The sequence below is a fragment of the Lissotriton vulgaris genome, unplaced genomic scaffold (assembly GCF_964263255.1).
Source record: "Lissotriton vulgaris unplaced genomic scaffold, aLisVul1.2 SCAFFOLD_993, whole genome shotgun sequence".
Taxonomy (NCBI): Eukaryota; Metazoa; Chordata; class Amphibia; order Caudata; family Salamandridae; genus Lissotriton; species Lissotriton vulgaris.
In genome coordinates this window covers 73895-100890 of record NW_028243902.1, presented here as the reverse complement: position 1 = coordinate 100890, position 26996 = coordinate 73895, and the positions used below count along the sequence as shown (strand labels likewise).

Below are 26996 nucleotides of genomic sequence, written 5' to 3'. Positions count from 1 at the left end.
TAAAACATAGCATAGCATAACAAAACATACCATAACAAAACATAACATAGCAAAACAAAGCATAGCATAGCAAAACACAACAAAACATAGCATAGCATAAACAAAGCATAGTATAGCATAACAAACACAACAAAGCATAGCATAGCATAACAAAACAAAGCATAGGATAGCAACACATAGCATAGCATAATAAAAAAAGCATAACAAAACATTGCATAGCATAACAAACCATAGCATAACATAACAAAACATAGCATAGCAAAACAAAACACAACAACACATAGCATAACAAAACATAGCAAAACACAACAAAACATAGCATAGCATAACAAAACAGAGCATAGGCTAGCAAAACATAGCATAGCATAATAAAACAAAGCATAACAAAACATTGCATAGCATAACAAAACATAGCATAACATAACAAAACATAGCATAGCAAAACAAAACACAACAACACATAGCATAACAAAACATAGCAAAACACAACAAAACATAGCATAGCATAACAAAACAACGCATAGGCTAGCAAAACATAGCATAGCATAATAAAACAAAGCATAACAAAACATTGCATAGCATAACAAAACATAGCATAACATAACAAAACATAGCATAGCAAAACAAAACACAACAACACATAGCATAACAAAACCTAGCATAGCTTAACAAAGCATTGCAAAGCATAACAAAACAAAGCATAGGATAGCAAAAAACATAGCATAGCATAACAAAACAAAGCATAGAATATCGAAACAAAACATTGCATAGCATAACAAAACATAGCATAACATAACAAAGCATAGCATAACAAAACACAACACATAGAATAACAAAACATAGCAAAACACAACAAAACATAGCATAGCTTAACAAAACACCACAAAACATAGCATAACAAAACAAAACATATCATAGCCTAGCAAAACATAGCATAGCATACCAAACACAACAAAACATAGCATAGCATAACAAAACATAGCATAGCAAAACAAAGCATAACACACACAACCACACACACACAACCACTCACACACAACCACGCACACGCAACCACAACCACACACAACCACACACACAACTATCTATCTATCTATCTATCTATCTATCTATCTATCTATCTATCTATCTATCTATCTATCTATCTATCTATCGCCCTCACTCTATCTATCTATCTCCCTCTATCTATCTATCTATCTATCTATCTATCTATCTATCTATCTATCTATCTATCTATCTATCTATCTATCTATCTATCTATCTATCTATCTATCTAACACCTTCACTCTATCTATCGCCCTCACTCTATCTATCTATCGCCCTCACTCTATCTATCTATCGCCCTCACTCTATCCATCGCCCTCACTCTATCTATCTATCTATCTATCTATCTATCTATCTATCTATCTATCTATCTATCTATCTATCTATCTATCGCCTTCACTCTATCTATCGCCTTCACTCTATCTATCGCCTTCACTCTATCTATCGCCCTCACTCTATCTATCGCCCTCACTCTATCTATCGCCCTCACTCTATCTATCGCCCTCACTCTATCTATCGCCCTCACTCAACCTATCGCCCTCACTCAACCTATCGCCCTCACTCAACCTATCGCCCTCACTCAACCTATCGCCCTCACTCAACCTATCGCCCTCACTCAACCTATCGCCCTCACTCAAACTATCGCCCTCACTCTATCTATCTATCTATCTATCTATCTATCTATCTATCTATCTATCTATCTATCTATCTATCTATCTATCTCTCTATCTATCGCCTTCACTCTATCTATCGCCCTCACTCTATCTATCGCCCTCACTCTATCTATCTATTTATCTATCGCCTTCACTCTATCTATCGCCTACACTCTATCTATCGCCCTCACTCTATCTATCAATGTATCTATCTATCTATCGCCCTCAATCTATTGCCCTCAATCTATCGCCCTCACTCTATCTATCGCCCTCACTCTATCTATCAATGTATCTATCTATCTATCGGCCTCACTCTATCAATCTATCTATCGCCCTCACTCTATCGCCCTCACTCTATCGCCCTCACTCTATCTATCGCCCTCACTCTATCTATCAATGTATCTATCTATCTATCGCCCTCATTCTATCTATCTATCTATCTATCTATCTATCTATCTATCTATCTATCTATCTATCGCCCTCACTCTATCTATCGCCCTCACTCTATCCATCTATCTATCGCCCTCACTCTATCTATCGCCCTCACGCTATCTATCTATCTATTGCCCTCACTCAACCTATCTATCGCCCTCACTCTATCCATCTATCTATCGCCCTCACTCTATCTATCGCCCTCACGCTATCTATCTATCTATTGCCCTCACTCAACCTATCGCCCTCACTCAACCTATCGCCCTCACTCAACCTATCGCCCTCACTCAACCTATCGCCCTCACTCAACCTATCGCCCTCACTCAACCTATCGCCCTCACTCTATCTATCTATCTATCGCCTTCACTCTATCTATCGCCCTCACTCTATCTATCGCCCTCACTCTATCTATCTATCTATCTATCTATCTATCGCCTTCACTCTATCTATCGCCCTCACTCTATCTATCGCCCTCACTCTATCTATCGCCCTCACTCTATCTATCGCCCTCACTCTATCTATCGCCTTCACTCTATCTATCGCCCTCACTCTATCTATCGCCCTCACTCTATCTATCGCCCTCACTCTATCTATCGCCCTCACTCTATCTATCGCACTCACTCTATCTATCACCCTCACTCTATCTATCGCCCTCACTCTATCTATCGCACTCACTCTATCTATCACCCTCACTCTATCTATCGCCCTCACTCTATCTATCGCCCTCACTCTATCTATCGCATCACCACAGCATCACTCAGCACCACCACAGCATCACTATGGGGCACAACAACATCACTATGCGCTACCACAGGATCATTGAATGCCACAGCATCACTAGTCGCCACCACAACATCACTCAGCGCCACCACAGCATCAATCTGTGCAACCATTCAACAACAACTGGGTCAAATATGTTCTCTCAATGTTTCAAGCTTTATTACAAATGTCACAAAAAGAGGTTAGTATTTCACTTCTGTTCTTGGATTTTCGTCACAATAAAATACACTGAACATATTCTTCACAAAAGTTATTTACAAAAGTTTAAGCTATTAATTATTAAAAAAATTAAAAGCCATTGTTATTTGTAATATCAATACATCTAAGTCACGTGAATACAACACATATTGCATTACAAATGCTATAGGTGTCACAAGTTATAACTATTGGCATTGTATTATTTTTGCTATTTTCAAAACCAACACATAAATAAAAAATGTGTCATTTACAATACCAATAGCTCAAACTTTCCTAATGCTAGACCTTATGCATTGCAAATGCTTGTTTTACATAGCACATGGTTTTCATAGAGAAATTAATTGTTGATATAAAAAACTAATGTTATGTTATGTTATTAACACTTATAGAGCGCACGATTACCCTTGGGTGTCCTGGCCTCCTTGAAGCTAACTGAGATATCATTGTGAGAAAAGCCACGTCTTCAAACTCTTCCAAAACGTAAGGAGATTTGGAGCATTTTTTAGAGCCAACGTAATCTCGTTGCAGGCTCTTGAAGCGCAGTGTGTAAAGCTCCTGCCTCCCCAGTTGAGTTTATTTATCCTGGGAATATGTGTTAGTTTGGCACTGGTAGATCTCAGTGAACTCCTGGGCACATACCATTGGAACTTATGTCTGAGGAATTCCGGACCAATACCTTTGATAGCCTTAAAAACTATACAGAGTGCTTTAAAGCGAGATCTTTGTTTTATAGGAAGCCAATGTAGCTTCCTAAGCTCGCCTTTGACAGAGGCAAACTTGGGGTCGCCAGACAGCAGCCTGGCTGCTGCGTTCTGGACTAACTGAAGTCTGTACATCTGACATTTTTGTAGATTCAGATACAGGCTATTACAGTAGTCCAGCTGCGAAGTTGTAAGAGCCATGACCACTGTCTTCAAACTGTTCTCTGTCAAAAAGAATTTTTTTTTTCCAAATGATTTTAAGAATCATAAAGCAAGCTGAGGTCACTTGGCTAATCTGGTCCCCCATGGTAAGCCTATCATCCACCACTACCCCCAGGTTTTTAGCCTTCTTGGTTGGTGTGGGGCAGGGCCCTAGTTCTTCTGGCCACCAATCTGGTGTCCACACCAGAGGATTGTTCCCAAATTTTAACACCTCGGTCTTATTGGAGTTAAGTTTCAAACAGTTGGAGGACATCCAACGGGATATGGCACTCATACATTCGTGAAAGTGTTCCCCCGTTTCTTTCTCACCTCCCTTGCTTATAGACAGCACAATTTGTGAGTCGTCAGCATAGGAGTTGAGCCGGAAGCCAAAGGACCTGATAACTCCGGCTAGAGGAGCCACATATACATTAAAAAGTGTAGGGCTCTGTTGGACCTGCGATGGGCAAGCCCAGCACAAAGGGGGTAGCTTGGCTCAAGTGCCAAGGCAAGTGAAGGCTATCGTGTTAAGCCGGCTTCGACCCAATAATATCTCCTTGAACAACCACCAAAAAGAAGGACACCACACCACTGTTGTAGAAAAATACGATTCCTTTATGTAAAAATTCTCTGTTGTGAATGGGGATCAATTAGGAAAACACAATTACATTTCTTTTGGGTCACAATTTGCTGGGTTTCGATTTTGGAATAGATTCAATAAATAAGCTTAGGAGTACAGTTCATCAATAAATAGATTAAATATCGGGAATAAATATTGTCAATAAATAGAATAAATATCGGGAATAAATATCTTCAATAAATAGCATAAATATCACTGTCTGTGTAGCAGAGTAAATACTGGTTCAGTTCAAGAACATCTACAGATTCATTCTGGTATCGCTGCCACCAATTAAATACTTCAGGAACACTACATTTGCAAATACATTTCAGGTTGGAAAGATTGCTCTTACAGTTTATGAGGATTTCACCATTAGTGTACACAGGCTTCTCTGGGCTTAACAGGGAGTGCTGGGACTCTTTAAGAATCACACGGGGGTTATGCGCGTATATCTAAAAGGCAAGGAAAGACAGTGAACACTTCATTTACACTCGGCTGCCACCGGGTTGAGATCTGTTTGCCGGTGGGGGTCTAAGCGCGCCTAGGGGTTTCTGTCCCCGCTAGCACTCAGGCGGCACCAGTTCCAAGTCTTTAGACTGCCGAACGGGGCTGCCGGAGAGGTCACACAATCTTCGCGCTCAGTCAAATAAATGCCGGTTCACAGTTCCTTTATAACAGCGCTTCCCACCTGAAGAAACGGGCCCACCTCACATCGGCTGCAATCGAAAAGCGATTCAGTCGGGTTCAGCACTTCTCTCGCCAGCGACGGGTTCTCAGGGGCTCCACGGACCTCCCTCCGACTTCCTCAAACAGGGATGGTTCCCGCCCACAGCTACAGCCGCCGATCCACTGGGGAGGGGCAGAGACAGTAGTCCCGCCCAACGAAGGCCGGCCTTTCCCCGCCCCGGCGCACCACCTCACCTCAGTCTGCGCAGGAAGCACTCTACGCCGGTGGAGCTCGGAGATGTCCGAGCTCCTCGCTGGAGGCGCCTGTCACACAAGGGGCACAAAAGACGCTCGTGGTCGCGGCGAACTTGCTCTCGCCTCGCGACCCGAGTCAGTCGTAATTCGCCACCGGGGGGGGGGGGGCGGGGAGGCACACGAAAAATCGGCCACAGTCTCTTGGGGGTGACGAGGCACTTGCTGGGCAGGCGCTGTAGGCGCGAGGTCACCGCACACACAGCTGACTGGAACGCCAGTCAGGATCCACGCCAGTGACTCTTGCTTGCTCTACTGCCACACTACCAGCCGCCTCAGGGGTCAACAGGGCAGGTGTCAATCTGGTGTCAAGTCTGGAATCTCCTTCACCTAGATCTGGAACATCATCATCCTATTTAGTCTTTTGGTCATCTAAAATGGCCGCCAGGGACTGGACCTTATATAGCCAGTGCCATGAGGTGCTGGCTCGTGCCAGTAGGTTCTAGAACCTTCTTTGGGTTAGGCCAATGACATGGCACTACTGGGGTATTTGGGTCTCTAACAGCCACCATACTGGGGTTCTAGAGCAGCCATTTTGTGTACCTGAGGGAAATAAAGTAATTCCTGTCAGGAATGCGCACCAAGTAAAAGGGCGCCAAAACCTTGAAAGGTCAGGGTTCATGGAGGCTCCACAGGGAGTCACTCTCATGAGGAAAATGGATGGCCACCATTTTGAAGTCATTCCTACAGGTTGCCAATCCCAGTCTATAATGTCACAGGTTTCGTCAGGTGTCTTGTGAATAGGTGCCAAAAACCTTGTGAACAACTGGGCGTCAAGGAACATCTAGCCCCATTGAAACAGCACACAAAAAGGTCCTGGTAGACAAAGAAAAGCGACAAATTCTGGGAGGTACAGGGGAACAAAAGAAATCATAGTGGTGAGGGGACTCTCAGAAGCAGACGGGTCTAACAGGCTCAAAAAAGAGCACTGTGGAACCCCACACGGGAGTATGAAAGGCTTGGATGAATTGCCATCCAGATCCACTGTTTGGGACCTGTCGGCTAAAAAGGACTGTATGAGTTTCCAGGCAAGACCTGCCACACCAATCCCAGACAACCGGTCCATCAAAACTTTGTGATGGACTGTGTCAAAAGCCGCTGACATGTCTAACAAGATCAAAACGGCACTTCGTCCTCCATTTACGGCTTCTCTAATTTCCTCCGTAGACTTCAACAGAGCCAGCTCAGTGCTGTGATCAGCCCTGAACCCGTATTGTGAAGGGTCCAGAGAGTTGTTGTTATGAAGAAAAGCACTGACCAGGTTACAATGTTTTTACATGTAATTTTTTTTCTTGATGGCTGATCTACACACGTAATATACCTTAAGGGCCATCAGGCAGTTTCCAGTTACAAAGATATATGGTGTTTGTTGGTTGTCCCAAAACATGTGAAGTACAGAGCCATCAGCTGAGCTGAAAGCCCACCAGACTACCAAGGGAAAAAAGTGAGAAAAAGTTTGAAAAGGAATGCTGTGTGATGTAGTCTCATCTTGGCATCTGGTCCAACTACTGTTCAACATATAGCCATTCTGTACCCCACCTGAGGCAGAATAGAGTAGATTTCCCCCTTTCTAAATGCCCATTTGTCAAAACTGCGCACAAAGGAATGCAGATTTCTTCTCACTTGTCATGTGAATGACTGTGCAAGCGCTCTTTTTACAACCTGGTACACCCTTATTAAGGGCAGTGCACCCGATTACAGATAAATCCTGTCCTTGGCATATGAGCAAACCTCCAATCTACCATCCCAGAAGGGCACTCTGGATGGTGTCCTCTAGGGTTTGGGGTGTGGCCTGATGTCAGGACAGGCCGCTCCCACCCCATTCTTGTGAGGTTATTTAAAATGTTTTTTAAACTCAATCTGTCCCTAGCATCTAGTGGGCATTCTGGTGGCCTACTCCAAACATATTTTTACTTATAGTCAAGGGCTTGGGCTACAAGAGAAAGTATGTTTGGAAAACGAATTCTTCAGTGAAGGATCATATGTTAACTTAAATTTTGGACCATCGTGACATCATTGAAGACTTTATTTGATATTTGGATACAATGTGTTCAGCACCCTCTAAAATCGGATTTTAAGAAATACGTTAAACTGTTAGGACCATATCCTTAGATATATTGAAAATAGAGTGCTGGGTCATATAGTCTAACTATTATAGAGTTTTTGTCTCATCCAAAGAAGGAGTTGTAATGGCAGTGCTTCTTGTACTCTCTCCACATGATGTGAAACGAAATTATACCAGTTGATAATGAAAGGGCAGTGTTTTTTCTATTAAGCTGCATCAATTTTTGTGAATTTTCATTACATTTCCATCTCTAAGAATAGCTCAATCTGAAATAATTTCATGAAATTCCTATTGTAATTGCATTTGTATAGTGCTTACTACCCCTGATGACGCGTTAAAGCGCTTTTTCGGCAGTAGCACCCTACTCCAGAACCCATAAAACATTAGTGTTGAATTAGTATAGTGAAATATGAAAGTAATAGGATAGTAGAGAGATAGAAGAGGGAAAAAGGTTTGCATTCATATAGCGCTTGTTACCCCTGATATTAGAATACTGTACAACAGTACACCAAAGAATCAAGGTATTACGATTGAAGTATTGCATCACGGTGTCAAAGACTCGTCCCGTAAATAGCGGAATACTGTACAATAGTACACTGAAGAGACAACACATTAAGATTGAAATATTGCATGACCGTGTCAAAGAGACCATTAATATTGGAATACGGTACAACAGTACACCGAAGAACCAACAAATTAAGATTGAAGTATTGCATGACAGTGTCGAAGAGTCAACCCATTAATATTGGAATACTGTACAACAGTACACCGAAGAGACAACCCACTAATATTATAATACTGTACACCAGGGCACCGAAGAATCAACGCATTAAGATTGAAATATTGCATGACAGTGTCATAGTCAACCCATTAATATCGGAATACTATACAACAGTACATCGAAGAGACAACCCACTAATATTAAAATGCTGTACAACAGTACACCCAAGAAATAACCCTCTAATATTAGAATACTGTATGACAGTACACTCGAGACAATCCATTAATATTAGAATACTGTTCACCGTATGTACAGTGCACCGAAGAATCAACGCATTAAGATTGGAAAATTGCATGGCAGTGTCAAAGAGTCATCCCATTAATATCGGAATAATGTACAACAGTACACCAAAGAGACAACTCATCAATGTTGTAATAAGATGCAACAGTACACCGAAGAGACAATGCATTAAGATTGAATTATTGCATGACCGTGTCTAAGAGTAAACCGATTAGTATTGGATTATATATTGAACACAGAATGACTGCACAGGTGCTAGAGTCAAACTATTAAACTTGTAATACTGTGCTACAATGTGCCAAAGAGTCAACAAATTACGATTGAAATATTGTAAGAAAGAGTCTGAAAGAGTCAGTCAGTGCTGGAATACTGAGTGACAGTAGGACGAAATGTTAACTCACTGACACTGGAAGACTGGGTGAGAAAATTATTTAGAGAAAGTAATGGCAGCAAATGTATGAATGCCAGCAAGTGAGTAACGTATGGGCAAGTGAAAGTGAAAGTGAGTGAACAATACACAAATAGTGAGAGTAAACGAGTGATTGAGGGTGAATGAAAGTGAACGACTGATACAGAGGGACATGAAGAGAGTGGACGGGTGACAATATGAGACACAGGGTGAATGAGTGAATGACAGCGAATGAGTGACACTGAGAAACATAAAGTGAGAGTTGACAGGTTGCAATAAGCGAGGCACGATGAACACGTGACTGACAGTGAATTCATGACACTGAGAAACACAAAGTGAGAGTGGGCGGGTGACCATGATAAGATATTGAGATTAAACAAGTGTTTGACAGTGAATGAGTGACAGTGAGTGAGAAACACTTAAGTGGGAGTGGACGGGTTGCCATGAGAAACCAGTATTTGACAGTGAATGTGAACACTAAACAGTGTAAGAGTGGGCGTGTGCCACAGGATATTAAGCGATTTGCCCAGAATCACAGGATATTGAGCCGAAGCCCAGACTCCATCCTGGTTCCCCAGTTCCAAAGTCGGCAGATCTGGCCGTAGCATGTGATACAGCGAGAGGCACACATTAACAGGGGTGGCTCCTCCATTAGGGCGGAGGAGCGCTGCCCACTGCTTTCTCGCAGTGCGAGAAGCAGAAATACCATTGTATTTTCTGCTTCTCACCCTGCGAGAAAACAGAAGGGTATGTCTGGTTGGGGGTTAGGGGGGCTGGAGATTATGCCTGGTTGGGATTGGGCAGGTGGGTGAGTCGGGGAGGAGTGGCTTGCACCATTCTGAGTACCCTGACTGTTCGGTCGGCCCTGGGACAGACCAAAGCAGTCATGCACACTCTACATTTTCTCTGTGTAGGCTGCATGCAGCCTACATAGAGAAAATGGCCTCTTTACAGGTGCCCGACTGGGCGCTGTCTGGGACTCTGCACCAATCACAACACTGCCATTGCAGCATTGTTACTGCCTACAGGAGGGGAGGGAGCATGCCTGTTCCTGTTCAGGACCAGACCAGGAGCCCACATAACCTGCTTTGACATAAATTAGGGGCTCTGTTTGGTTGAAGGGGTTCTGTTTGGAAAGAGGCTTGAGGGCAGTTAACGGAAGGACGCAGTCAGATAGGCAGGGTGCTAAGACCTTTGACAATGGTAGAACTAGTACTCGTATAGACTACATTCTTGTTAATGTGGAATTTTGGCCCATAGTGCTAGACATGGAGGTCCAAAAGAGGCCGGAAAGGGATCAGAATCCCCTGGTTTTAAAAATCAATGACAGACGTTTTTGTGCTACTACACAGAGGGAAGATGAACAAATCATTGGAATGGTTGCAGTCACTAATGACCAAAGAAGGGTTCGTGGGCAAGGATAGCTACTAATGATAGTGATGTTATCCAGATGAGGGAAATGGTCTCCGGGACACTGATGAAACTCTTCGATTGTCAGTCTCAGGAGGTGCTAAATGCCATCCTACCGGGTGTTCATGATAAACTTTTTAAGGGCCTGAAAAAATTGTTTGTTAAAATAAATACCTGTAAAAAGGCTAGACCCCCGAAACCAAGCTCATGGTACAACAACACGTGTAGGAAGGCTTATAAAGCCCTTGTGGTAGCTATTAGAACAAGGTCACAGGCTAACATCAAGCAGACTAGAGCTAACTACAAAACTGCACAGAGACTAGCAAAGAGAGAGTGGGACGAAGAAAGGTGGCAGAACCTGTTACAGGCATGTAATGGGAGAAACAGGACTCAATTCTGGCACCTAGTAAAATGGGGAAATAGTCCACAGTCACAGACTCCTAGCAATCATGTTGTGCCTGAATGGTGGGTGACGTATTTTGAAACACAGTTTAAGTCAGTAGGTAGTAGTGAGGAGTTTATCCAGCCCACTTCGCCCCACGAACCTCTGAATTTCACCTGCAGTGAGGTTGAGTCTGTGATAAAAATAGCCCTGAGTGGAAGGGCTCCGGGGCCAGACTGCATCCCCGCTGACTTGTTTAGACAAGATAAAGATCTATGGGTCCAGTATATAAAGATCCTAGCAAACACTATAGTAAGTAGCGCCCCACTCCCAGAATCCTGGTCTGGTGCTGAGATCTTACCGATCTATAAGAAGGGGGATCGTTCTGAACCAGCGACTTATAGATCCATCAGTCTTATTGACGCTGTTCAGAAGATCATAGCCAGACTAGTTCTTGGGCGGATTCAAGGCTGGATGACTAAAACCAATATCCTAACCCCCCTAAAGGCTGGGTTCCGGTCACACACAAGCACTCTTAACCAGGCCTTTAGGTTTGTTTTAATCTATTGGAACGAGGTGGTTATAGGAGGGGACATGCTTTTTGCGGCATTTGTGGATTTGAAATCCGCTTTTGATCTCGTGCCACCGATGAAACTGTGGAGGGCACTACAGGAAATGGGGATGCCCCCAAACCTGGTTGCTATCCTGGTTAAACTTCACGAAGAAACCTATGCGCAGGGTCTGGAGCAAACCGGGTGACACCACAGAAAAGTTTAAGGTTTCGAAAGGGGTCCGACAGGGGTGTGTGCTGGCCCCCACCTTGTTTTCTTTATTTATAAACGGGGTGGTCCAGTACTTTGCAAATCACCCAATTGATGTGCCAATGCTAGCTGGCATGAAAGTACCACTGCTCTTGTTCGCGGACGACACCCTGCTTATATCCAAAACAAGACAGGGGCTGCAGGCGGCACTGTCTCGCTTTGAGGTGTTCTGCCGCAAACATGAGTTAGTGGTCAATGTAGGGAAGACAAAGTTTATGGTGCTCCATGGGACCAAGGCCATCAAAGCTAGAGTATACATGAATGGTGCCTTACTAGAGCAAACAGACGTGTTTACCTACTTGGGTGTTACATTTAATGATAAACTAAGTTGGAAGCCCCAAATTGAAATGATGGCGCTAAAACATGCTCAGTTGGCCGGTGCCCTGATTAAGGAACATAGGTTGTCCCAAACCAAACCAATTGCCCCCATATTAAAGTTATATACAACTAAAGTCAGCCCAGCCATTGCATATGGTGCAGAAATATGGGGATTTGGTAACCTAGCTCCTCTTTCAAGAGAACAAAACAAGTTTATGAGATCTATAGTTGGCCTACCTCAATCATCCCCCCTATTACTTCTGCTCCTCGACCTGGGCTGTTATGCCATTAAAGATGTAGCACGTCATAGACCGTTGGCATTCTGGAGGCATCTCTGGATTACTCGGAACTCTCCTTGTATGCCAAGGCCTTGTTGGAAGTGAGGAGGCTGAGCCGATCACATAAGATCCCATGGTTAACTGTAACAAGGTCCCTGCTGATTGAAATATGGATGAGTAATTTATGGGAACATCCTGAGGCTGTGGAATTTCCGCCTAAGAAGACCTATAGAGCAGCATATTGGGAGCTGGTTAAAATTAAGAGGTTTTCTTCCCATGCAAACCAGTCCCTGACAAGGGCTTTCCTCGACATTAAGGATGAAGCCAATATCGAAGAATATTGGGATCATATCACTAAGCCGCGTGATCGCAAGCTCTACCACCAGTTCAGAATAGGCACGCTACTGTTACGCTGTTTTACAAGTAAATGGAATCCTGTTGGTAGCGATAAGTGCCTATTCTGTCAAGACCAAACGAGAATATAGATCACTTCCTATTTGTATGCCCTGCTTACCATCTGCCTAGGATATTCTGTCTTAAACCAGTATGCCTGCCCATGAACACAAGATCGGCGATGGTTGCTAGGAGAATTCTAAAGTCAGGCACTACCAATCTAGTTGTGACTGGAGTGTCAAAACTTTTAAGCTGGGCATGGGCCATACGCAATTAAAAGGGGGGGGCTCAGGAGTAGTACAAAATGTAAGATGGGACCTATTTTAGGGGGTTGAGTTGAGCTCGGAAGATGACCTTCCCCTTGTAAAACAATTGTTGTTGAATTAAGTCTGTATGCTGGTTCGCTTATTTAATCTCTTTTTAAGGAACTGTTTTTAAAATGTACTTGTATTTATATTTATTTATTAATTTATGATGATGTGCATAGAATTAAGGTTTATTTTTCCGATTACTATGGTGTATTTTAAGTGTTGGAATGTTTATATTAATTTTAGATACCATTGTCTTTGATGATGAATAATCGCAATAAAGTCTTAATGAATTGACATAGGATGGTGTTATATCTTTGAAATAAGACTTTATCATCTTGTGGCTAACAACCAGAACCATTACTAGATGTGTGTGTAAATATTATAGCCAGTGAAGTGGAGAAATATGATACTCCATCGACTTACGGCTTCCTTTCATAGTACCATTCAGAGGAATACATCATGCAGACTTTTTCATAGGTAAGTAATGTTTTCCTCCTGTGTCTTTGCTTAGTCCATTATTGTAAGCTTAATATGTCTTGCATTATAACTAGATTGCACGGCTGGAGAAAGATAAAGTGGAGATGCGAAACCAGCTAATGACAGTTGATCCAACCAGAGACAGTAAACGTGTAGAAGCACTCCTGAAGGACAAAGCTCAGCTAATTCAGAAATTAAAAGGCTTTGAAGCGGAGGTAGCAGAATTACGAGCTCAGCGAGACCATTCTGGCATGCAGGCTGAAAATGTCCATAGGATACAGGTGCGGCAGCTGACCGAGGCACAATCTACAATTCGTTCTTTGGAGGTAAGATGTGCACAGATATCTTATCACTATACAATTCCTGTTTGATTTACAATCTGAAACGGGTTGCAGTGTGTGCTAGTGAAAGAGTACAGGGATTTTTTCGCCATGGAGCTGGCGATCTACATTAAGCACACAATTGATTGGTATTTGGTTTGTGAAAAATCCAGAGGTTGGTAGCACAACTTCATGTTCTTAATTAGTTTGTATTTGGTCATTTTCTGGGAATGAATCTGTCTGACTCCTGATTAAAATTTGATGTACTTCTAAAATGGTTGACAACAATTATGTAAATAAATGTTTTGTGAATTGTGCCTTGAATGTCACTGGGTCTGTTGCATTCCTAGAAGTAGATGATTAGATGTAGTTTGTCAGTTGAATATCTAGGCTTGTTTTGTATCTTTCTAAAATAAGACATACAGCAAGGTATGCTCTGGATCCATGCAGTCAACAATTTACTACTGTTACTTTATCAAAAGCAACTCTTCTGTATTCAATCATGCCATGGTTTGTTTTCCCCAGAAGTGCTGTCAACCACAGTAACATAATCTCTTGCTTTATTCATGAAAAGTATGGAAAAATATAATGCTTCGATGAGCATTATTTTTTTCAAATTGGAGCCATTTGGTGATTTTCCCTGTTTTGTTCTGCACTTTTGCAGGAATTCAACGGAGTCACAGAACTATGCTTGTGATCATAGAACCTTAGTAGGCAGGGACTGGGACCTTGGTACCCATGAGCCTGAGACCGACTAACTATAGTGTCTCACATGTCCTCCTACTCATTCACAGAGGAGCAGGTGATTATACACCCCAGAACACAACACTCCTGACCCTCTCAGGAATTGCGGTTACAGGACACACCCTTTTGCTCACCCACTCATATTAGTCATAATAGGAGCTGACTGAGACACAGGAAAGTTTAAAATGTTTATTTTCTTTTTTTTGTAAACTCTTTTTTATTAACATTGCTCATTCCAGATGACATGTCAATCCATTGGTCACATAGCAACAGACAAACAGGCAGTGTACAGTATAAAGAATAGTCAGTATTAACTGTTGACTGGACATTCGAAGTAATACCCCTATCCTAGGCCACTCCCCATTCCCCTGTATCTTCTCCAAGGCCCCCAGATTTTTTCCATTTTTCGGGGCCCCCCCTGCTTTTGTAAATTGTCTCCACCGCCCTCTGACACCAATCGAGGTCCCGCTCCCACTAATCCTACTGTGGAGGAGCCCCCCCCAAGCCCTGGCAATATTCCTTTTTGCCACCCCGGCTGCCATGGCCAATCAGTGGGCCCCTTGATCATTAAGAGTAGCCATCTGGGCTCTCTCGGGACCGGGGAGACCACCACCTTAAAATGTTAATTTTCAACTATTGTTTATTTATTGTATTTATTTAAAAGGTTTTATATAGCGCTGGCTGGACCCCAAAGTATCAGCGCGCTTTACAGGATTTGTAAATACAGAATAGCAGGAAAAAAACTTTTGTACATTGAGGTCAAGAGGCAGGGCAAATTGAAATTATAAGAACTTTCTAAAACGAGGAAAACCTAAATCAAACAACAGATCGGAGATAGAAGAACTGAAAGACAGTAAAGATTAGATAGTGTGTGAGAAAGAATGTGATGGGGTAGGGGGAGGGGGTGATAATATAAGTAAAGGTGACCTATATTGAAAATGTAAGGGGGAAGAGTTAGTAGCCAGAGCCCATATATTAAGTACCCCAGTATTTATTGAGAAGGAGAAGCTTGAGGTCTTTTTTGAGACAAGGGTAACATAGATCTTTAGTAAGGGCATTCCATATGGAGGGCGCGTTTGCAGAGAAAGAGCGAGACTGTGTTGATTTCTTTTTTAACAAAGGAGGGACAAGGACAAGAACTTTAGTGCTCCTCATTGTTCTAGTACAGGCCGCTTTGAGGAGTTTGTCAGAGAGGTAAGATGGGGAATTTTGAGGGAGGGCTCTAGTATGCAATATACGGGCCACATTAAGTAAGAGAATGCCTAATACAAATACGGTCAGCATAGTAAGCAATCCATAGATCATAAAAAGAGCTGTCATTTTATCAGACAGGGTAGCCAACTCCCCACTCTTCGGGTAGAAGCCCGTTGATTATGTATCAGATTATCTCTGGGTGGTAGCAGCAGACCCCGTACCTTAGCATGCACAGATGAAAGTTCTACATCTCAGATGCAGTTGTGAACTCATCCCTGGAAAGATCCCTCTCCAAGTTTCTTGTCGCCTATCTGTTCATACCTATATAACAAAAGTACGTATTCCCAAACAACAGCTGCATGTGCGTGTTTTGTCTAGGTGCTAAGGCCTGACCAGAACAGAATAACAAGGGGCATTGTTGTTTGACCTTGTCTACGATGTTCTGACTAAATCCCAGGCAAGAACAGAACTTGAAAACAACGACAGGTTCTGTGTGAAAGTACAGTGTGGCACAAGAAAAATGTGTTTGAAGGTAACATGCAGAGGGTAGTCTGCAATGCGATCACACGCGATCATGCTAACTTAGGGAAAACGACAGTGAGCCTGCAAGGGACATATGACACCCTCCCCTTGGTCAGGATGGTAGCACCAAAATAATGACAGAAAGCAGTCGATAAGCAGAACCAAAGTGAATAGTAAATGTAAAAAAAATATTTTTGTTAGGAACAGTCATTGTCTCGTGTAGGGACAATGGTCAAATCAATAGTAAAGTATTTTTGTGCAAAAAAATGTCCAATAACTGCATGTTGCTGGGACCCAGATTGTAGGATGCCAAGTGAAAAGACAACGATCCCAGTAGGAATTCGGAACCTTCCAAATTAGAAATATCAGTCATCCAGTTGAGCAGGTCAAAAGAACAAACATGGTCTTCGTACACAGTTGTTGACAAGACCATCAAAAGATAACCAGTGTTGATTTCGATGAAGCTGCGATCCAAGAGACGTTGTGCAGTTGCACAAGGATCGCCAACTGCAAATGGCCATAACGCTGGGTTGTACACAAACCACATACCCAAAGAACAGTACTGGTTATGGGCCACTACGGGACCATTTAACAGTTCGAAATCCAGGGCAGCATAAGATTGTGTAGCCAGGCCGACCTCCATGGCCCATTGAAAGGGGCACCGGATGCGGTGGGACACACGTTGCTCACAGGTGAAGGAAGAATAGCGGAAAGTTAAACAAACATCAGCATCCAGAGCATTTAAGGTTAGTATTCCAAAAAGTTGTAGCATTCGCTCACGGTACAGTTGCAGTGATGCCTGAGCATGAAGGATCACAAATAGAGTAACCATTGCGGCATAGTAGAAAAGCAAGATTATAACGCAAATTAAGACGAGCATCAGCAGGAACTCACCAAACACGCTGGAAAATATTGAATGTATAAAAGCTGGGATTACTCCGAAAATAATCTGAAAAGATGTCACGTGTTTAAAATAGTGAGCCAGGCCCGTGGTATCATACGCATTAAATATTTGATGTATCAGTTCTCCGAAATGTAGGGGGAATTCATGTTCAACAATAACTGTATTTCACTAAATGTTCTCGCCACCTGCAATTCGAGGTCTCTCGAGCTGAAGTGAGAGCTACTTCCTTTTGAAATCATAACCCTTTGAGTCTACTTATCTTATTGAAATCTGTTTTCAAAGTTGAAAATGAAGGCCATAGCAAACTATTTACACTCCTATGTGGAGGGGGAAACTGTGAGTTGATACAACAAGTAACTAACTTGGAAACACACACAACACATATGCGATTCCCACCCGCAGACCGCAGCAGTGCTGATTATTAGGAACGAAATGGCTGCAGTTCGAAAGCAGTGTGAGAGTGGGAATAATTGCGGGAAACAGGAGTCCCTTTCACATAAGCCAGATAGGGAGCAGGTGCCGTGAATTTTTACTTGTTGACACACAAGGGAATGACCAGCAGTGGAGTCACAACCCTCTCTGCAAGGAAAACCTCTCTCAGCACATTGACAATGAAATGTAAAGGGTAGGGACTAGGGGTGGGCGGAATTTGCCTAATCGCGTAACACAAATCTCAGCGAAATGTTAAAAAGTCTCCTCGAACACGCGGAATTGCGTGTTCACAATGCTTTTTTACTGTTTGCAATCGCTGTTTGCGTGCTTGGAGGGAAATATCTTGCGAACATGCATTTTGAGAACGCGAACAAGCAAAAGATATCGTGAAATCGGCGGAACCCCGAATTTTGGGCAATTTCCCGTTCTCCACGGAACGCGAAATTACCCGAATTCCGCAAGCGGATCGGAATTTACTGCCCAGGCCTAGTAGGGACCATAATTCATGTATGTAACTGCTCCCAAGGGTTCCATATCTACCTACTGGAAAGTGTTTCATGCAGGCAGTGAACTGAAACATCGAAATGGACAACAAGATTAACCAGACCGGAGAACGAGTTTCCACTATAGTAAAGGGAAGTTGTTCATGTTTCTCTATATGTAGCATGGTTTAACTAGCGTCTTTCATAGCCATTGATTGTTGTTTCCATGTCAAATTAAATGGTGAGAACAATGCACACAGATCTGTGAGTGGGGGTGAATGTTTTGCCAATGTGCAACATTCTGTCCATCACCTTGTGTGTTTTGCGGTTTGCCCTATGTGGGAAGTGTATGCCCAGATGTGGGTCCTGTGCTCACTGCGCCACTGGAGTCAAGCTATCCCGGCTGATGACGGCTGATAGCCAGAAACCGGTCCTAGGATTCTTGATTCCGGTCCAGGGAAGACATGGCTTGTCAGTTTGGGCTGGACTGTTCCCATGAGGCACAGGGTCAAGACTGATTTGCATAGGGCCATGTCTGAACTGTTGTGGCATGATGAGCAAAATAACGATGGATTAAACCCAGATCTGTGATTGGGGGGGAATGTTTTGCCAATGTGCAACATTCCGTCCATCACCTTGTGTGTTTTGCTGTTCGCCCTGTGTGCGAAGGGTATGCCCAGACGTGGGTCTCGTGCTTACTACGCCACTGGAGTCAAGCTATCCTGGCTGATGACGGCTGATAGCCAGAAACCGGTCCTAGGATGCTTGATACCGGTCTAGGGAAGCTATGGCTTGGAGGTTCGGGCTGGACTGTTCCCAAGAGGCACTGGGTCAAGACTGATTTGCATATGGCCATGTCTGAAATGGGGTGGTGTGGTGAGCAAAGTAACGATGGATTAAACCCAGATCTGTGACTGGGGGTGAATGTTTTGTTAATGTGCAACATTCCGTCCATCATTTTGTGTGTTTTGATAGTGTGATGTACAGCAGGAAGACGGCGTGGAGAAACTGATGGATCCTAATTGGTGCTTCGGAAAGATGATGCTGAATGTTCTGTTCTTCAGCTGAGGAAATGGTCTTTGTGGTGACTAAGATGTGAAATGTAAATGTCCCTTCAGTGCTTTGCTTTGCTCTTTCTTGAAAAAATATATTCTACTGGGTGCCAGTAGTAACAGACACAGATTCGGGCAAATCAGTAGAAATACAGGGATGCATGCCCATAGAGCAACAGCTAGTTATGCACATGGGTAAACACAATAATGGGGTGCACACTTCAAAACATCTGATATTGACTTGCTTGTTCAGGTCATGGTTCACTTTGTGCTTGGCATCATGGGCCTTGTAGTTCATGCAGTTTTAGTCATTATTGTAAAATACATGTCATACAATTTCAGAATCGTATTATGCACACTTTTTATCAAACACAAAGACATCAACCAACACACCTAGAAATACTCAGTGACCAAGCATTCAAATCCACTGTGCACACCATAGTCTTGTACTTCAGTCAGTCAGACAGTCAGTCAATAAAACTTTATTCGGTTTTTCACAACCATAAAAGTATGCACTGAGCAGCATATCAATCAATAAAATAAACAAATCAGAATCATGGAATATATAATACATTTCTTAAGCCTATAATTCACATATCCTTAAAATAAGAGATAAATATCTTATTATTATTTTTATTTATTTATTTTAAAAACCAGCTATCCTTTTTTGAGGCACATTGCCTTTCAAGTATGTCTTACACTATACTTCTATCCATAGATACCTCATTCTAGTCCTGTACTGGTTGCTGTGGAAGGAAATGTTTTGTTTTCTGATCTCTGCAGTACACCACATTCCATTTACAAAGACTGCTGTAAAAAAGAACAATTAAATAAATACTTCTTATAGATCTGATGCGTTGTGATGGTGTATGAGAAAAGTGGGAAAACATGAATCATGAGAGTTTTTTTTATTAGTAAAATGTTTTTTTTGTTTTTAAAAGGCAGAAAGGCAGTCATTTCAACCACAGGTTGACCGTCTGGAGAGAGAGCTTCAAATGACCAGCGAACAGAACAATTTTTTAACCAGCAAACTTCACAAAACGGAACGAGAAGTTAATTCCTTGAGTGCCAAGGTAAGCACTTAACTATTATTTTCGCCATCCGATTTATTTCCAGAGAAAAACATTCTAGTTAACAGTTTGCAAAACCGTGTTTTCATGCCAAATAACTCTCATAAAAAAGGTTTTTTCTTTTTTTGTTTTTTATTTAAATGTGTTTATTGGTTTAAATAAAAGCCATACATACATATTCGGACGACATTTTCAATTCAATCAATACAGTATTTGAGCAAACAGTAATTTAAATTGCATATCAATCATTACTCTCTTGGCCTGCACATCTACGCATCTCCATTTCCACCGTAGGTGACAGACACACAAGGATCTCCCAGATATTTATTCCACTGCAACCATTTCCTACCATTTTTTGGGGCACCCCCGGCCACAAAAACTTCGGTCTCTGCCAACATACATCTATCTAACTCCACTGCCCACAGGGTTATGGACGGCGGAATCGTTCCCCCCACCCCTCCCACGGCCCCTCACACCGTCTCGCCAATTCCCGCTTGATTAACGTATACCCCATCATTGCGAATTGTTGTTTGACTTCCGTGAGATCAGTTTCCTCCCATATGTTCAACAGTCCCAGTCATTGCGTCAACACTATCTCCTTTCTCAAGGCTGCCTACATGTGGTCCGACGCTCACTCCCAAAAGGCACATATCGTCGGGCAGCTCCAAAAAGTGTGATAAAAGGTGGCCTGTTGTCCGCAACCCCTCAAGCATCGGTCGTCAGGTCTGGACCCTATTCTCGCCAAAGTTTTCCCTCCCTGTCATTTATGAACGGTGGTGTAGCCTAAGCTGTATTAGCCTGAATTTAAGTGTGATGGCCGCTTCCCGAGGGGACATAAGAGCTACTTAACAATCCTCATCACTTATGGGGCCTAAGTCATCATGCCACCGCTCCCTAAGCTTTGGAAAAGTGTCTGGCAGGTTATTACAACATAACTTTTTATATGTGAGAGCTATCGCCTTGGAGCTTAGAGGCCCATCTAACAGCCGGTCCTTCAGTGGTGGCGACTCCGGTATGTCCTTAAGGGACGGAAAAGCCGCCCGTATCGCGTGTCTAATCTGCAAATATCTGTATATTTCTCCCTGAGCCAGATGATACTGACTCTGAAGGTCCTCAAATGTAAGTATAGCTCCCTTCTTAACCAGGTCCTTCACTGCGGAGATACCTATGAGGTCCCAGTAGTCCAACACAGGTTGGTAGCACAGCATGCCCAGCTTTTGTGTATACCATAATGGTGTTGCCTGCGAGAGGACACCTGCCCACCCCAAAAGGGAATTGACTATGCGCCATATTTCTAATGTGTGTTGGGTAGGTCCAAAGAAGAATTTTCTCTTGTTCTTCCTGTCACTAGTGAATACAATTCCCCTTAGATAAACAGTGTGATCAGTTTGGTAGCGGTCAAGAGCATATGCTGGGTCATAGGAGGAGTGATATATCCAGTGGTCGACAGTCATCAGTTGTGCCGCCCAGTAGTAGAGTTGCAGGTCAGGCAGTGCTATACCTCCATCATACCAGCCTTTTGTTAATTTCCTCAGTGCGACCCTGGGGGCCTTCCCATCCCAAAGCAGCATGCGGATTTCACCCTCCACTGCTCTAAAATACGAGTCTGGGACTTTTATGGAGTATGTAGAGAAAACGAGGGAGGGCCAGCATCTTAAAGAGTGCAGCACCCCCCAAGAGTGTGAGAGGCAGAGACCTCCAGTGCTTCACATCCGCTCGTAGTCTAGCCAATGAGGGGGCCAGATTGGAGCTGTAGAAAAGGGCTGGATCTGGTGTGACAAAGACCCCCAAATATCGAAACCCCTCATTCGTCACCGCTATGGTGCATTCTGACAGAAGTCGGGGGACTTGGCCCTTCAACATAAACAGTACGGACTTGTGCCAATAGAAGGGAGAATATCAGCAGGGATAGCGGGCATCCCTGTCTAGTTCCTCTTCTTAACCTGAAAGTGCGGGACATATAGCTGTTAACCCTCACCTGTCCCAACACATCTGTATATAACAGCTTCACCTAGGCTATGAATTTTGGGCCCAATCCTACCCTTTCCAGGACTTCCAACAAATATGGCCATTGAGGCATCTGAAGGTAACACCGCCGCATCCTCTTCAATATACTGCCTAAGAGCCATCTCTTTGTGAAGACGCCTTAAATCAAGGGCTGTATTCCTTCCTGGCATAAAACAAGATTAGTCTGGATGGACCGGTGTGGCAATAACCGTCACAAGCCTATTTGCCAGGACTTTCGCCAAAACCTTTGCCTCTGCATTAATCAGAGAGTTTGGCCTATAGGAGCCACAACTGACCGCTGGCTACCCGGCTTATGGTTGACCACAATAGTGGCCAGCCGCAGGTCCACTGGTAACCTACCCACCTCCAAGCTCTCCTCATACATGGCTTCTAGGTGTGGCACAGTTCGAGAGGCAGTAGCTTTTAAGAACTCAACCGGTATGCCGTTAGGCTCCATCGCCTTACCGGATTTAATCTGTCCTAAGGCCTTGCTAATTTCTTTGTCCGAAAGATCTTCCTCCAGGGTTTACCTCTCTGCATCGCAGAGGCCCGGCATGTCACTATCTCGGAGGAGCTGGCGCGAGTCGTCAGCAGTGTAGTGGGTAGAGGGTGAGTATACCTTTTCCAGGTGATCAGCGAATTCCTCTGCTATTTCTCATGGATGCGTTCCTATTACCCCCCTGTTTTCGTCAGTTTGTGTACCCATCTCGTTCCCTGTTCTTGCCTCTCTAACCACACTAGTGTCCTGCCAGCCCTATCACCCATTTCATAGAGTCTATGCTGGGAAGGCGCAATATTTAGCCATCATGTGTTCCCTGGTCTTTATTCTGTATCCATCTTGCTTCACTGTGAGCCTATGACTAATGTCTGGTGAGGGATCTTGTGCATGTTCCCGCTCCAGTTCAAGGAGGTCTTCCTCCACCCGGATCAGGAGCTCACATTTCTTGGTGATATATCTCATCTTTAAAGATAAAGCTTGCCCCTTCAGAACCACCTCATATGCCTCCCAAATTGTTTGTGAGGATTCAACCAAACCCACGTTCTCAGAAAAATAGTTCTCTGTTTGCGTGCGGATTTCCTCCATTATGTCTGGTATGTGTAGAAGCCATGGATTAGGGACAATGGTGGTGCGTGCCTGCCGTTCCCAGTGTGTATATTCGACCCAGACTGGGGAATGGTCTGATATGCCTCTGTTCAGGACTCTAGACTGGGCAAAGTTACCTATCTAGGACAAATGTGTAAGGAAGTAGTCAATACGCAGTCGACTTTTGTGCACACTGGAGAAATACGTGAATAATTTAGCAGTTGGTTAGGACGCTCGACCTACATCTGTCAAACCCATTGCCTCCGTAAAGTCAGCCATAAGGGCGTTAGATTGCGCTCTAGACTTCGGCGGGTGGTGATCAATTGTGTCATCCAAGGTCATATTATAGTCTCCTTGATTAATAAGCGTTTCATCTGGCAGACACTTCAGCCTCATTTCTTTGCTGCTCGAGCCCACACTCAGCCGAGCACTGATGTTAAGAGTGTGGTCCCGTGGAGGCGAAGCCTCTACAGCGGCCATCTTGGGTGTGACTGAGCGCTCTGGTGCGCTCTAGCTTCCTACAAAAGGGGACGGCCCCCCTCCGCGTAGCGGACGCGAGTGGCGGACGAGCTGGACTCACGCCGGACTCACGCCAGAGTCCTGCCCGTCTGCGCCCGTCCACGCCAGGGCGGGCCCAGGGGCCAGTTACTCTGTTCTTCCCACGTTTGGCCCAACTACATACTCGCGCTCCTACTTTTTGCACTTAAACCACGCCACGACCCTCCCCAACTCCCTGTTCAAACATTAGTTAGACGCTTCACTCAATCAATATCACTGCCAACACTGTCCTTATCAACTGATCAAACCGGCAGAGATCAGGTAGAAACAAGCACACAAGCTTAATATGGCACTTTTGAACTGCCGCTCCCTGCCAAAACATGCCTCTGAGATCTCATTTCCACTTCAGGACGCGGCACTGAATGCATTGTTTCTCACCGAAACATAGTTAGGACCCAGTTCAGGCCCAGATATTGTTCAGGCCCTGCCTCCGGGCTACTTAATCCAGCACCTTGATCGAACAGGAAACGTAGGTGGTGGGATCGCTAATTTTTATAAGGATCATTTAGTCTGTCGCCTTTTAGGCAGCCCATTACTGGACTGTGAAAACGTTCATTTCTCGATCACTCTCTCACCTTCAGCATCCTTTACGGGGCTTCTAGTCTACCGTCCCCCAGGATCCCTAGGACAATTTCACAGAACACTGCTAGAAACGGTTGTGAACCTCGCCAGCTCGGCTTCCAACTTCACTATACTGGGAGATCTGAACCTCCATTTCGATGATCCTCATGACACGATAGCCGTAGACCTGGCCCAAGATCTAGAGACTTGCGAAATGGTTCAAAGAATCCAAAAGCCCACACATATAAAGGGACACCTGCTTGACCCCATTTTTTCCAATATCACCGATCTAACTACCTTGCACCCGAACCCCATCCCATGGTCAGACCACTTCATCATACCTTTCTCCTGGAACGTCCCTCCCCCAGCCCCGGTCAAACCTTTTAGTACTAAACAGACAAGACACTGGTCCAAACTCAAGACAAATGAATGGTCGGAAGCACTAAGGATCACTTTACGGTCCGCTAATCTGGACATAAATATAGCGAACTCAGAGTTCTACCAGTGGATAGAGAACACACTGGACGTCACCCTGCCCAGGAAATCCGTAACCCAAAAAAGGGGATCTATCAATCATCCTCGGTATAGTCCAGAGCTCCGAAATCTCAAACAGAGCTGCAAAAAAGAGGAGAGACTATGGAGGAAAAATTTTGATCCAGAGACTAAAACCAAAGGCTCCAAGCATATAAAGCTGCGCTAAAGGCTACAAAAATAGCCTTCTACGCCGAGAAAATCATTGCATCCCCCAACTCATTGAAAGAGATCTTCACTGTTGTCAAAAGTCTGTTGAAACCCTTTGATCCCCCCCTGGCCCCACAATCATCTGGTCCTCGCTGTGAAGAACTGGCACTCTTCTTCCACACTAAAATTCAAAACATTCTTCTGGTCCTCCCACCCATCTCCACCCCCGATTCTTCGCTGCTACCTAAACCCCTCTCTCAAGGTTCCACCCCCGAACTCTCTTCTTTCATTCTACTCACCAAGGATTTGTTACCCCCCTCCTCAACTCAATCAAAAGTGGCTCCCCTCTTGATCCCGTCCCAATCAATATCCTGAAGCTAGTCCTGCCCATCATGGAGGCTCCAGTTATCAACCTGATCAACACCTCGATCGAAACAGGCACAGTCCCACGGGACTGGAAAATGGCCATGGTCAAACCGTTGCTAAAAAAACCTAACCTTGACCCTGGAGACCTATCCAACTACCGTCCCATTTCCCTTCTCCCGGGCATTAGTAAACTGGCAGAAAAATTTATAAACCAGCAACTGTCCTCATTCCTGGAAGCCTCTAATTTACTCCATCCTTCTCAAACAGGCTTCCGCCCGGGCCAAGGGACGCAGACGGCACTCCTCAAGGTGGTGGAAGAGTCTAGGAGGATCCTGGACACAGGTGGCAATGTGGCCATCATCCTCCTAGACCTTAGTGCCGCCTTCGATACGGTAAGTCACCGTATCCTTCTGGCCTGCCGAAACGAAATCGGAGTCTCGGGAAAAGCTCTTTCTTGGCTTGAATCCTTTCTTTGTGAGAGGTATTTGAAGGAGACTGCCACTCCGTGCCACTACCCTTGCAGTGTGGGGTTCCACAGGGCTCCTCCCTTAGCCCCACACTTTTTAATGTGTATATGTCCCCCTTGGCTGAAATAGTGGCCCCCTACGGAATTGAACTGATCAGCTATGCTGATGACACTCAGCTCGTGGTCTCTCTGAATCAGGCTGATCTGTCCCACACTAGTTTGAGTGACTGTCTTAAAGAGGTATCAAAGTGGATGGGCTTGTGCCAGCTAAAACTCAACAATCAAAAGACTGAATTGATGTTACTGGGCAGGAAGGCATCATTCAATTCCCCCACGCTATGGCCCCCTTCTATGGGTGCTAGCCCAACTCCAAAAAGCGTGATCAAGAGCCTTGGCTTTTGGTTAGATGACGACCTCACTTTTAAAGTACAAGCCAGAAAAACTGAGGCCACCTGTTTTTGCTTGCTTAAATCTATTCGTAAAATTCTCCCTCAACATGCCCGACAGAGCCAAAAAAATCTTGGTCCAAGCCATGATCCTGTCGAGGCTGGATTACGGTAACGCGCTCTACCTGGGAGCTCTGGTTTCTGTAATCCAGAAACTACAGGTGGTGCAGAACTCTGCCACTAGATTGCTGACGAGCACTAACCACCGCCAGCGTTGAGATCACTCCACTGGTTACCCATACAGGAACGGGTACATTCTTGCCAATCTGATCAAACCACACAAAACCTCCGCTCCAACGAGCTCAACCTGGCACAAGTCAGCAGAATCAATAAGGCTCGTATGGGTGGTCGCCTCTTCTCTTACAACACCTCAAAGTTGTGGAACTCCCTGCCACTCCCTCTTCGACAGGAGCCCAATCATCTTTCCTTCCGTAAGAAAACAAAAACTTGGCTTTTCCCTATAAATTAAGGATTTCTGACCTCGTCCATCTCTGACCTCTTCTTTTCATAGCTGCAACACTGGGATGCCTCCGGGTAGCCATGAGCTACAAAAGAGTTATTTTAATTTCATTTCATTTCATTCCCATGATTAACGTGCCCTCTAGGAGTCCCGTCA

The 26996-nt window shown here is 44.1% G+C and overlaps 1 protein-coding gene across 1 annotated transcript in view; it reads left to right on the top strand.

Annotated features, from left to right (window-relative positions):
• LOC147668206 (centrosomal protein of 83 kDa-like) overlaps window positions 1-26996 on the top strand; it is a gene marked incomplete at its 3' end in the record, with an annotated part of 171203 nt that overhangs the window by 79859 nt on the left and 64348 nt on the right. Inside the window, exons 6-7 of the mRNA XM_086948705.1 lie at window positions 13566-13817; window positions 20083-20214. Of these exons, the coding sequence (XP_086804831.1) occupies window positions 13566-13817; window positions 20083-20214 (384 nt within the window). The remainder of the gene's footprint in view (window positions 1-13565; window positions 13818-20082; window positions 20215-26996) is intronic.